This window comes from Pundamilia nyererei, unplaced genomic scaffold (genome assembly GCF_000239375.1).
Source record: "Pundamilia nyererei isolate P.nyererei 1_Seehausen unplaced genomic scaffold, PunNye1.0 scaffold00262, whole genome shotgun sequence".
Taxonomy (NCBI): domain Eukaryota; kingdom Metazoa; phylum Chordata; class Actinopteri; order Cichliformes; family Cichlidae; genus Pundamilia; species Pundamilia nyererei.
Genome location: NW_005187663.1, coordinates 446,596 through 460,687, shown reverse-complemented (window position 1 = coordinate 460,687; position 14,092 = coordinate 446,596). Strand labels below are relative to the sequence as shown.

General features: G+C 45.4%; 1 protein-coding gene across 2 annotated transcripts in view; it reads left to right on the top strand.

Moving 5' to 3' along the window:
• Positions 1-7,246: 7,246 nt before the first annotated feature.
• Positions 7,247-14,092, top strand: part of gabrr2a (gamma-aminobutyric acid type A receptor subunit rho2a) — a 75,290-nt gene continuing 68,444 nt past the window's right edge. Inside the window, exon 1 of one of the 2 annotated variants that reach the window (XM_005750113.1) lies at positions 7,247-7,599. In XM_005750113.1, the coding sequence (XP_005750170.1) occupies positions 7,478-7,599 (122 nt within the window). In that variant the 5' untranslated portion in view covers positions 7,247-7,477. Of the gene's footprint in view, positions 7,600-9,207; positions 9,287-14,092 lie in introns of those variants that run through there. The other variant, XM_005750114.2, reaches the window with a different exon arrangement.

Sequence of the window (14,092 nt, the reverse complement as noted above, 5' to 3'; positions counted from 1 at the left end):
CTTTGCCGACATGTGGCCAACAGTAATGTTTTAATGTTCTGCGTTATTAAACATTTGCACATAAACAAGTGACATAATATTCAGTACTTAAAGTTTACTCTTCGGCCGCCCCTCATCCGCCGTTTTTTTTCGGCAAAATTATCCACACCCACCGCCGCGCTATGCATTCTGGGATATGTTGGGCCACGCAGTCTACACTGCCACGTCCTTAAAATTCAGGGAAATGAAGGACTCATTTGAGAGCCGCATTTCAAGCAGCCTTCGAATTGGGACAGCCTTCGTTGCGTCGCGGTGACGTAATCGGCCTTAAAATGCGGCCTTTAAGGCTGCAGACCCTGAATTGGGATACAGCCATAGCGACACGGTGGGGAAGAAAAACTGAACACAATGTGCGAGAGACAAGGACTACCAAAATAAAACAGGAAACACAACACGAAGAGAGAGAGCGAGGGAGACATGACAGCCTGGGTGGAAGACACAGATGAGACCGAGACAAAGGGGACATAAAATGGAATAAACTGAATTAACAAGAAACTAAAAGTACAAATGATTAAGCTGAGAAGCACCAGCAAACTAAATAATACTGAATAAAGACTAAGGTACACAGATTACTACAATAAAGTAATAAAGGTCAAAAAGGTCCAAAAACGTAAATGCTGGGTCACAGGACCAAGGCACCTTCAGTTTTTATTGAGTAAACTAATTATTTTGTCAATAAAGTTAAATTTCACCATTGCTATATATTCATACGTTTAAAGCCTTGTAGGTGAGCAGCAGGACCTTAAAATCTGCTCGAACCTGACAAGGTAGCCAATGCAGAGATCTCAGAACAGGGGTAATGTGCTCAAATTTCCCAGTTCTTGTTAAAATGCGAGCAGATGCATTTTGCACCATCTGTAGACCTCTAAAACTTTTCTTTGGTAGGTTAGAAAGAAGAGCGTCGCAATAATCAATGCAGGAAGACACAAATGCATGGACAAGAACCTCTGCAGTGTAATTAAACTTCCACTTAATATTCCGACACTTGATGATCAAAGATCTCCAATCTTACTTTTATTTAAAGAAAATCTGTGAAAAGGCACTTTCATTTAAATTTGGAATTCAAATGATTTCTTTGGCTGTATCAAACCTTTAGTCCAGCAGCCCACGTCAAATGATGAAATGGATATCCAAAAATTTATTCTGTTCATCTGGACGAAGCGTTTTCAGTGGGAGAAACGTTTCGTCACTCATCCAAGTGACTTCTTCAGTCTCAGCTGACTGCAGGTTTCCCAAATCTTATAAACTGTACATTTGCATAATGACTGAAACCATTTATCGGGGGTAAATTTGTAGTTTATCATTAACAGGAACACAGGGAAGGAAACTACAGGGTGGGCCATTTCTATGGATACACCATAATAAAATGGGAATGGCTGGTGATATTAAAGTCCTGTTTGTGGCACATTAGTATATGTGAGGGGGCAAACTCCTGAAGATGGGTGGTGACCATGGTGGCCAACTTTTACAACTTTTGTTTTTTCAATAGGAAGAGGGCCATGTGACACATCGAACTTATTGGTAATGTCACAAGAAAAACAATGGTGTGCTTGGTTTCAACGTAACTTTATTCTTTCATGAGTTATTTACAAGTTTCAAGTTTCTCCCACTCTTCACACACTGATAGCAACACCACAGGAGAAATGCCAGCACAGGCATCCAGTATCCGTAGTTTCAGGTGCTGCACATCTCGTATCTTCACACCATAGACAATTGCCTTCAGATGACCCCAAAGATAAAAGTCTAAGGGGGTCAGATCGGGAGACCTTGGGGGCCATTCAACTGACCCACGACGACCAATCCACTTTCCAGGAAACTGTTCATCTAGGAATGCTCGGACCTGCACCCATGTGGTGGTGCACCATCTTGCTGGAAAAACTCATACGTCTAAATTGGATGGAACTACTTCCTCTTCCGCCTTTCATAGTCATATGCGAAATACAGCTGTATAAATGCGTGGAAGCCCCTTGGCGTGTGCACTCAAAACAATGGCTGAGCGTAAACGCTCCTCCACACCCAGCGGAAGACCAGTTTAAAAGAAACTCTTTAACTATAGCACCCAGCTATGAAAATTGGGCTGCCCAGAATAATACATTCTATTTAAAATTTATAATAATAGTACATTTTATTTAAAAGCACCTTTCAAGACACACAAGGACACTTAACTGTCATGGCCAGTGTTTTTCCAGTCTCCTCGTCCTCGGGCCAGAGTCAGAATCATCTCTTTAGGAGTGCACCTGGAGCTAATTAGCGCTGCAGCATTTAAGTCCAGCTGTGACAACAACTCTTCGTCAGAACGTCTGCTAACCAGTTTTAGTGTCGGCCCATTTTCTTGTCTAGTTGTATGCTCATGTTGCTACTGAACTTGTTTTTCTCCTGTGTCCAGTTGCACTTCCGGAATATTCACTTCATCGTTTGCAGTTACTCTTCACCGGGTCGCTGGACTTCACTGCATCCTTCCCCACCTTCGCTCTGGTTTGAATACACTCAGTCACTCCGCCTGCCTACCTCCTTACTCACCAAGTAAGGCCTCTCAGACCAAACTGCCACTACTCACACGGACCTTCTCTGAACTTACCTCCTCCTGGTGGAGGAAGAACTCAGCCTGGGTCTCTATTGTCTTGTGTAGTCTGGAAGATGAGTGGATGACGGGGTGGGTGCAGTTTTCTCTGTGGTGGGGTCAGGTGGGCTGTCCCAGGCTCTGTGGGGCCGGGCGGCGCTGCTGTTCTGGGCCCCGGTCCAGATGGGCCTAGGCCCCCTTGCCCTGGTGGGTTGCAGAGTATGGGGGGTGCCTACTGGGGTCAGCGGGGGAGCTGGCCCCAGGGAGGGGCCACTTGCCTCTCCCTTCCTTCCTTCCCTCCCCATCTCCAGCTGCCTCCCTCTTCCCGCTCCACCACAATCACCCACACATGCAGGGCCTTGGGGTAAAGGTGTGTCACCAGGTTGCAGGGGAGTCATCCCCCCCTCTGTCCCCTTCTGGCTGCCTGTGCCTCAATTTTATCTCACAACTTAGACATTCACATTACTCAGAGTATACACATACATATAGGACCTTGGGGGGTGGGCACGCTACACGGAATCCAAAAGACCATCAGGGTGTACAACCTCACCCCTGGCGTTGTTGCCCACCTCTCAATTTTAAAAACACGTCCAATTGGCGTCTGGAGTGTGGGGCCTTCCTGCTGCTGCGGAGTCGGGGCGGTCTGCTTCTCTCCACCCCAGGGAAGAGGGTAACACTACCTGGGTCTGGGTGCAGTTCCCCCCTCCAGGGGCAAATGTACCTAGACCCGGTTCTTAGAGTACGCTTGGGGAGTGTGATTGTGTGTACAGTGTCTCTCTATGTCTGTCTCCACGTTGGTTGAGTGTTGAGTAATTGCATATGAGAGCATGAGGGTGGGAAAGCATGTTTGTATCTGTGTCCATATGTCAGGTTGGGTCTCAGACGCCACCTCTCTGGGGACATCTCAGGCCCTCCTAGGTATGGAGGCCTATCTCCCCCCACCACTTCCCCTGCCAGTGGCAGACGCCCTCAGACATCGGTGCATTGGTGGCTCTTTGTGTCCGGGGTGGGCGTCCAGGTACACACCAGCTCACTCCTTGGTGGCTGCTTGTCGGGGCCTGGAGCCTGGGGCTCACTCGGGCCGCTTCGGGGGTGGGGTGCCCTCAGCCTGGGGCTCGGTCACTCTGGCACGGCTGGCTGCCGGCGGAGCTCACGGGCATGTCACTGCAACCCCCCCTGGCTTCTGCTCCGCGGCTGCGGAGTGACCCCTCATCTGGGACTCTCCTCAGCTCTTTCTGGGACAGTGGCACAGCTGCCCCTCTGTTGGTCTTCCTTGGTCTCTTGTGTTCTGGGGGCCTCTGAATGTCTGGAGCCTGGATCTCCTCCATACGTGCTTCATGCCCTGGAGGACGGGGCTGTGGCCCCCCCACACCCTCTAGCAGATCATTACATGAAGGAACCTTTTAAAAACAAGCGCGCTTATGCTCACATGTGTACACACGGGTGCTCACACACACACACACACACACACAGCACCCTTTTTGGCTCCTACCTCAAAGCACACTATGCGCTGTAAATCTTACGTGCTGCATAATAATATTCAATATTTATTGCTATACACACACACACACACACACACACACACACACACACACACACAGTATCGTGATGGTGTTGTGTTTATTATATTGCTGTTTTTGTTTGCTTGTTTTCTCTCTTTTTTTCCCCTCTCAATAGGTGATTCAGGTGATATATACAAAAATACGTATTTTTTGCTATTAGCCCTGGTGTTAATACTGTCTGTGTTCTGCTCACACATTCTTGCTTACAACTGGAGGGTACTGTCACATCCGGTGTGGCAGACGTGTGAAGTTTGTAGAAAGGACCCAAAATGCAGCAGCTCTGGTGCAGGTGAGTATTTATTGAACAGAGTAGATGCAAACAGAAGTGGCGGGTGAACATGAAACTGCAAAACCTAAACTGGGCAAAACTAATAAAACAAACCAGAACGAAGATGCAGGGACGGAGGAAAGAGACGCAGGGAGACCGAGGGGAACAACACAGACGAACCAGCAACTAACAGAGGCAGACACGAGGTTTGAATACACAGAAGGATAATGAGGGAATGAGACACAAAAGGAGGGCACAGCTGGGAGTAATCCGACCTGACGAGACAGGGGAAAAGTAAACTGAACACACTGAGATCAGACACGGATCTTCAAATTAAAACAGGAAACACATACACGTAATGACATAACACACAACCTTAACACAGACCGGGGGACACAGAACATAAGAGCATGAACCATGAAACAGAAGAGTACAAACACCCAAGGTAACCAAAACAACAGAATAATAATAAACTAAACATAAACACAGAGTCACAGACTCTGGATCATGACAGGTACGTAGTAGTATTTCGTGTTTTGTATTGTCGCTTCCCTGTATATAGCCCTGCCCCTTAGTGTTCAAGTGTGTAGTTGTTTCACCCAGTGTTGTGTATAGCCACTGTCTCACGCACATTGTATTAAAACACTTAAGAATAGAATAAAATCCATAATAGAATGACAAAATAAAGAATAAAAACAAAAAAGCACAAGATGAAATAAACAAACAATAGGTTCACAATGAATATGCGGATTTGAACAGATTGGTTTTGAGTTGGGATTTAAACTGGGAAAGAGAACCAGTGTTTCTTGTATGAATCCACATACATCTCCTTCAGCAGTCATATTTCCACACTTCCTCTGCTCACACACGCTCCTCTTCTGCCACTCACACTTTCGCTCCTCTCAAGCCAGTTCACACTGCTGCACTCAGGGATCCATGGAAAGGTTCACAGACAAGTCCGGGGAATCTATATACAGAAACAAGTATTAATATGAGCCAGAAATACACAACGTGCCAGGGCTGCACAAACTCACAGTGTTCAGTGATCCAATAATGAGACGCTCTGAGCCACAGACTCAAATAGTGGGTGAGGAGACAGGACTAATCAGCAGCAGGTGGTGGCAATCAGAGCAGGTATGTGGGCCAAGGGCGGGGACCCCAATAATAATATTATTAATTTTAGTGACCTCTAAAATTAATAATTTTAATAATTAATAATTGATTTAACCAGGTGTCATTACTGATGAGGCGGATTATAATTTTACAGAAGTTACATTTATTTTTAACAAGCAGTTACCGGGTTCCCTCAGTGTCGCCTGCTCTGGTCCCTGGAAGACAATTGACTGTGGTTGCTAGTATCTGTAGAATCACGTCTCAATGATTCAAGACAGAATTTGTTGGTAGCGTACCAGGGGCTTCTGTTTAGGACTATGCTTCCTCCTGACTGTCACCCAACAATCCTGTTTACCAGCCGCTTGGGACAAACTGCTGGGTGAGAACTAATGGTGGCTATGCTACATGCAGCCGTACCATCTATAGGGGCCTTGCTAGCTACAGTGGCGTGGAGCCAGGTCTCCAGTTCAGCATTCCTGGACTACAGAGTTGTAAACAGGCTGCATTTATGACAAATATCATTATTATTAATGGAGGCCAATGAGTAGCTAAACATATGACACACTAAGAAGCAGGACAGTGCAGGAGGGACAGGTGAAGAAGCCATGCTGCTAGCGAGTCGGCTACAAACTAAACTAAGCTGACAAATCTCTAAAGACACAGTGATAAATACTGTGAAACAACTAGTGGGTGATTCAGGAGAGAATGCACTTTGGATAAAGCATGTGAAGATCACACAATGAAATAAGATGTTATCTGTGAGTTTTTCCTTAAAAAACACCACTGTGTGTTGTAACAGGAACAGGAAGTGATGCTCTAAGGCAGAGAGAGCCAATCCCATGTGAGAGCCTAAAATAAGTGGACTTATCAGTACTGATTTGTTAGTCTATTTTTTGTATGTATGATTGGTCCTAAAGACATACTGTTTACTATTATTCATACAAATATATGTTGGCTTTGTGATAGGAGTAGAATTTTGATGGAGCTCCATGTGCAGCATACCCATATGGAAAAGAAATAGTAAAAGCTTACATGATTTACTCATGAAAGTGGCCACTTTCTCATTACTTTCATATATTGTTTTAGGAAGTATCCAAAACATACAAGTTTCATATAATTTTTCAAGGGATCTTATATCTGTTTTCACTCTTATATGCTTTTCATACAAGTTTCACACAAGGCAGATACAAACTTTATAAGATTTATATATATCTTTTCCATATGGGTATAAATGGTCTCCTGCTAAGTACAGCTGCGAATCACACCAACATAAGATATCATGTGACTTGGTGGATATTTCTGCCCAGATCCCCAGAAATGCTTCAGCCAGCGCTGCATTGAATGGTTGCATTTAAAATGTTCCAACATGCCTCTGAGCTGGGTGAAACGTGATTCCTGTGATGAGGTTTTTATTTATTTTTTTATTTAGAGGGGGTTATAATCTGGCTCTCTTGTGTCATACCAAGCAGCATAATCTCTCTCTCGCTCTGTGTGTGTGTGTCTGTGTGTGTGTGTGTGTGTGCGCGCGCGCGCGTGAACCGTCTTTGTGAGAACCATCTTGACGTTTGTGGTGGACCTTTTAAGAATGGCAGAAAGTAATGTTTAAGGTTGGAGTTAGCATAGATACAGGGAATTCATTATCTGTCAGTCCTCACAGTGGCAGTCTTACTTGTATGTGTGTGTTTCCTCTCGGTGCATGCAGGCTGCAGATGTTCCTCTCGCGCTCTCTCGCTCGCGGGAAATAAGTGCAGGCAGAGTGCAGGATCACACACAGACACGTTCCTCTCCAGCTGCCTCGTGAGGCAGAGTGTGATGCCATGAGCGAGACAACGTCCATCCTCTGCTGACAACCATGAGCAACCGACTGATTCCTGCTGTAATGAACCGTCTGAAAAGGACTTTTAAGGGACTCGCCGGTAGATTCACGCAGTCAAGATGCGTTATTTGACCAAATCTCTGATTTTATTTCTATATTTTGCCATTACCGGGGAATGTTATAAGCACGGTCACCGGGTGCGAAGGTGGGCCGGTACTGGGGAGACCCCAAAGCATGGCACGTAAGTGAAAAATACAGAGACAATCAAAGCACGATTAACACGTGGAAATGTGGGTGACTCATCTTAGTAAATTATACGTTTAACAAAACTGTTTATGTCACAAACAAATGTGTTAGTTATCTTACATTAGATATGATGGTTAATGTAGATGCTAAAGATTAATGGATGGCGTGTGATGTTAGAAATATTTAATCTAAGGCGACATTAACCACAGCTGCTCTACCTAAAATCAGTTGAAATTGTTTAGCAAAGAATGGTGTATATTTGATCAAAATGGTGTAGAGGCATTTGAGTTGAAATTAAAGGTTTTGTCGTTGATTTATTTTAGATGTAAATAGTGTTTTTTAAAATCCCTGAACTTTGTGCACTGCATCAATAAGGTGTGGTCAGAGCTGAATGTCAGTGTGATTATATCTCCTGCTTATGATTATTAATCATTGTACTGGTTATTTTTAATTATTTATGACTATTTATTCTTATATATGGCTTAACAGCAATCTATGGACTGCGCTGACTATCAAAGTGCGCTACCAAACGTGTGTTCGCTGAATAATGCTCTTAATAGAAATTTCAGAATTAGAGACTTGTTCAAGGATGCACTGAGAGGTCGTCAGAGACCTCTAAAGAAGAAAAGCATCTGTAACTTGTTGAATTGCATAAAACAACAAACAGACTTCTGTGTTAATGAGAAGTGGTGTAAGAGCAGAAGTAATATAGTGCACATGGTGTGATATTGATATATGGTTGCAGGAAATAATTTACAATACTTTAACATTTTCTATATTTCAGCAAAAATATAACCAAAACATCATCAGAGTTTTATACAGATGCTAAAAGCCAATGCAGAGATCCTAGTTGAATAAAATACATGACAATATTGAAATTGGACTGGTTCTTATGTCCTGCTTTTTGCCTTGCTTGACCATTCGTTATTCCATTATATGTGCTTTATATATATTACATCCATTAATACAAGCATTTTTTTTCTATGCCTGAGTGCTTTCTGTATAGCATTCACAGACATTGTGGGGTGGCTGTAGCTCAGGTGGTAGAGCAGATCACCTACTCACCGGAAGATTGGTGGTTCGATCCCAGGCTCCTCCAATCTACATACCAAATATCCTTGGCGTGTAACCCCATGTTGCTCTCCGATGCATCCATTGGAGTGTGAATGCAAGTGAATGTTGGATAGAAGCACTAAAAACCTTAGATAAAGTGCTTGTGTGAGCAATGGGTATGATTGGGTGAATGCACAAGTTGAGTGCGCTCAGTGAGAGTAGAAAAGCGCTATATAAGAACCAGTCCATTTACCATTTATATTCTTCTATCTGAGAGCAACTTGGGGGTTTTGGTAGCTTGCCCGAAGACACGTTGGCATGTAGATTGGAGCAGGAATCAAACCACCAATATTCCAACTAGCAGATGACCTGCTCTAGCTCCTGAGCCACAGCCATCCAATCCATCAATGGCCATGATTAGTGCCTCTTTGCTGTCTTTCAGTCCAGCTTTGTCCAGCCACTGGTAGGACTTCTGGATGTCAGCCACTTCCTCTATCTGCCAGTGGTACATACCATGCAGGGGTCTATCCTTTCATGATGTGTTACGTCCCCACATGAAAGCTAGGCGAAGAGGGTGGGGGACAGTAACAGTTGGATCCGGGTTGAAATGAAAAGAACGCCAGGCAGAGGTATTTAACACAAAATATATCTTTATTATAATCAATTACCTCAATATTCATATAAACAATAACAACAAAAAGAGACAGCAACGCTGCTTTAATGATAAATCAGACAAGCCAACCCAACGAGATGGTGACCACTTCAACAAAGAAAACAACTATAAGGCTTCAACAGAAAAAGACAGCAACGCTGCTATTGGCAATAACCAGGCAGGCCAAACAAAATAATGGAGGCCGCCGTCACCTAAGTGAAACCACTGCTCAGTTAAGAGCTACTCACAAAGAGCCACGCACGGTGGGGCTGGTCACACACACAGCAGGCCTTTTCCACACCTAGACCAGACTCACACACTGACCAGCACAGAGGAAATCCACCAGAAGCCTCTCCCACATCCACACTGCTCTTCTCTAGCTTGTATCACCTCTGAGGGTAATTGGTGGTAAACGAGGGCAGATGAGCAGCAGGTGTGTCCTAAAAGAGAAGGCAGGGGCAGAGAGAGGAGGAGGCGGAGAAAAAACACCACACCCACACAAGGGCAGTTTCAGGAGGCCCAGCTAGGGCCGTTAGACCCCCTCCCATAAATACAAACCAGTGGTTTGTCACAGAATGTCCTACACGAATCTTAAATCTATCTCCTACCATGCACCATAATAATGGTTAGGCATACCCTGCCAAATCTGCCAAGACCTTTTTGATGGGTTGAAAACACTGAATGGGGTTGGCTCAAGTCCCTCAACATAGTGTCCCAAGTGACAGCCAGAAGTTTTTTGAGCCATCACATATGGAGAACCCGTCAGGCAGCTAGAAGGCCTTACAGCAACACTTCTCTGACGCTTCTTCGCTGGGTCATGGCGAAAGGCATGCTGGTTAGCCAGAGGTGCAGGTTGCAATGGTTGTGTCGCACACAATCGGTCACACTGTAGGTCATCTGGACGATGATCAACAGGTGGCAGCTCAGAATTAGTCGACCTCTGACATTCACCAAATAACACCACTGAGCAATTATGCTCCCAATTGTTGCCTATGACTGGCAACCTTGTCTGTTTGTGAACCACAGTTCACTCTTTTGAAAGCAGATCGATTTTGCTTTGAGTTGGCTTTTGAACAGTGAGCAATCAGGTGGCCAGGTTTGTGGCAAAAGAAACAGAGCTTTATTCTGGATCTTGAAACCATGCCAGCATTAGCTTTGTTAGCAGGCACACTCCTAGCCCTCGAGACTGACTGTTTCTGTTTGTAGGTCTTACAATTTGCTACTAAATGGCCAGATTTAAAAGAGTAAAAACATTTCCGGTCTGACCTGGGACAAGGCACAGGCACCTCCCCCCTTGTGCCTTGCTCACCACTAGCACTGCTAGCCTTCGCTAGTGTGTCGCGTCGCTCTTCCTTAACGATACTGGCTTTATGGACGAGTGCGAACTCGTCAGCCAGTGTTGAGACCTGCTGCAAAGTGGAGACTTTCTGTTCATTCAGATATACTGCCATCCGCTCGGAGATGCAATTTTTAAATTCCTCAATGAGAATTAACTCCAGTACCGAAACTAGGTCTGCAGCTTTACAGGCCATACACCATCGGTCAAAGAGGACACTCTTTTCCCTCACGAAATCCAGGAAGGATTGACCCTGCACCTTTTTCAACCCCCGAAATCGCTGCCTATAAGCCTCGGGGACTAGTTTGTAGGCTAGCAGGATAGCACCTTTCAGTTTGTCGTAATCCAAACTGCACTCAGCGGACAACAAGGAACAAACTTCCTGTGCCTTGCCCACCAGCTTGCCCTGCAGCAGGATGGCCCACGCATCCCGCGGCCAACGCAAGGCTGTTGCTATCCGTTCAAATGATTCAAAATAAATCTCCACCTCAGTGTCACGAAATACAGGGACCAGACGACTATTCCTTCCTACATCTGATGTGACAGCGAAGCCGCCACAGGAGGGGAGGAGGCCTGCTGGAGTTTCAGCTGTCGCAGCTTGACCTTAGTCTCCGCCTCCACCTTCTTCAGCTCAACCTCCCTAGCCCTAGCCAGTTCCACATCCAAACGCCTAAGCTCTAACTCCCTTCTCAGCTGGAACTCTCTCTCACGCTCCTCCTTTTCCAGCTGGAGACGAGCCAGGCGGACTTTGAGCCTAGCATCCTGCTTAAAACCCTCTGATGACTGGGTGGAGAGCAGATCAAAACGGGGCAGCGTCATTGGCCCACCCTCGGGCAGCCCCTGGCCCACAGGTGTACACATTGACGTTTCTACGACCTGGCTTGGAACATGAGGCGCTGCACTTGGTCCATCCGGACCGGGTGTGCTCGGGGGTTCTTGCATTACAACCACCCTCTTCTCCAACAACCCAGACACCAGAGCGGCCTTCAGCTCCGCTTTGCGTAGACCAGTGGAGATATGGTCATATGCCTATTCAAACACACGTTTGGTAGCGCACTTTGATAGTCAGTGCAGTCCATAGATTGCTGTTAAGCCATATATAAGAATAAATAGTCATAAATAATCAAATCTCTTTTTTTAGCCTAAAATTTGATGATTTTATTGGATATGTTGCCACCTCATGCAGATCCCTTGTCTTCCCCTCCTTTATTGGGTTTCTGCTGCCTGAAGCATTCATTGAGCACACAGTCAGTTGGAGCCATCTTGCTGATATATTCTTGGATGTTTGTCTCATCCTCGACTGTGGTACTGACACTCACCAGTCCCTAGCCTCCTTTCTTTCGCTTAGCATACAGCTTTGGGGTGCTGGACTTGGGTCAGAAGCTACTTGTAGCTGTCCTCTATGTCTGCAATGTTGCCATCTGGTGGTTCAATCCCCTCAGATCTGACTATGTTCCCTCTCTTTGTTATCATCCAACAACACTTCTCCAGTCCAAATGACATTCCGATGCCAATTCCTTTCTGTGCCCCACTCATGTTTTGAGCCATATGCCTATTCATCTTAGCTGCTATGATGCCTGACAGGAGCTTCCATGTGGTGCTGAGGCAGGTTATTGGATGGTAGATGGATGGGACTGGTCCCTTATGGGGGTCCTTAGGGATCAAGACTGTCTGGCCTTTGGTTAGCTATTCCGAGTGTGTCTCATTGACTAGCAGCTGGTTCATTTATGCTGCCAGATGCTCGTGGCAGTCTGCTTCTTCTGTCAGTAGGCGTGAACCATATCGGGGCCTGGTGCTGTCCAACTCTTCATACTGGAGACCCTTTCTTGATATCTGCCTCTGTGATGGTTACTGGACCTTGTTCAGGGAGGTTGCTGTGGTGTCCTCTTAGATCCACTACCCTTTTCCTATATGCTCTTCCAGTATTGCTCCACGATGATATCTCCCCCCTGTCATCCTGGCTCCCACTTGCCGTTGCATGTGTATTGTACCTCATCAATCTCTAGCTGTAAGAGCAGTCCCTTCCTCTGATTGCTGGAACACTGAGCTTCTAGTTGATTTGCCATCAATGTGGATGTTGGGCATTAAAGATTCTATAGTTCCCTCACCCTATTCATGTAACCCCTTTTGCTGGGGTTACTTGTGTAGTAGTATTCCAACAGCCCCCTATTTTCATGTCTTGCCCACGGATGCCTTCGTATTCCAGTAGCTCACTTCTCATCAGGGTGCCCTGGTTCCTCAACACCTGAGCTTGTTGATCTGGTCGACATCCGAGCCAGTATGACTTCATATTTATCTCTCTCGCTCATGGCTGCCACAGGCTTGGTTAGCATGGGGGTCTAGCCTAGGATCCTTACTGGATACAGACGCCCCAGACAGGAATCAAACTTGCCCTACCGCACGCAGCTGAAAGAAAAACAGCACCCAAGAGCCATCAGAGCCCTTGGTTATGACCCAGATCCAGGTTATGACCAAAGTCCCCGGTCAAGCCCCCCACGAAACCAACCCTTAGTTAACCCTATAAAAGCCTTGAAATAAATAAGCTCTAGTATGCCCCATCCCACGTTTAGAGTCACCTCTGCTTGCTGCAGGTTTCACTGCAGTAGAAAGTGGGATGGCTGCTGTCAGCCGTTCTTTCACTCCACCTGAGCTCACTGTTTTTATAATGGCTCCACCTCTTTCCAGTGTGTGTGTGTGTGTGTAGACAGACTCAGGCTCCATCTTAAACCATGACAGCCTCATCCTCTCTGCTACTGTTGTGTTATTAGTCTTTTGTTTAAAACTGGGCGGTTGTTTGGGCCTAATGTAGTTTTATTTGCATGTTGTTCCTAAGTACAGTCAGGGAAAAAATTATTTGAACCCCAGCTGGTAAGTTTATTTGAACAGTGAGAGACAGAACAATAACAAAAAAATCCAGAAAAATGCATTTCAAAAAAGTCCTAAATTAATTTGCATTTTCATGATGGAAATAAGTATTTGCTCCCTTTGCAAAACGTGCTTTAGTACTTGTTGGCAAAACTTTTGTTGGCAGTCACAGAGGTCAGATGTATCTTGTATTTGCCCAGACGTTTTTCACACATCTCAGGGGAAATTTTTCCCCATTCCTTTTTGCACATCCTCTCCAAGTCCATGTTTCGTGGCTGTTGTTTGGCAAGTTCAAGTTCAAGTTCAAATTTTATTCACCACATGCAGTGGCAGGTTGCCCTGCAGTGGAATGAACCCGCCCCCCAACCATACACACACAACACAGACATCACATGGGAATACAAGTCAGAGAACAGTTGCATTACAGAAAAAACACTGAAATGTACACTACAATGGGAAAGTACAAGAGGAAAAAAAGAGACCTCTACTCATGCTGGGCTATAGAGGACAGCATGAGAACAGGAAACAAAAAAACTCCTCTGCACAGAAAGCACTTAAGGTTCAAGGTTCAAGGTTCTTTAT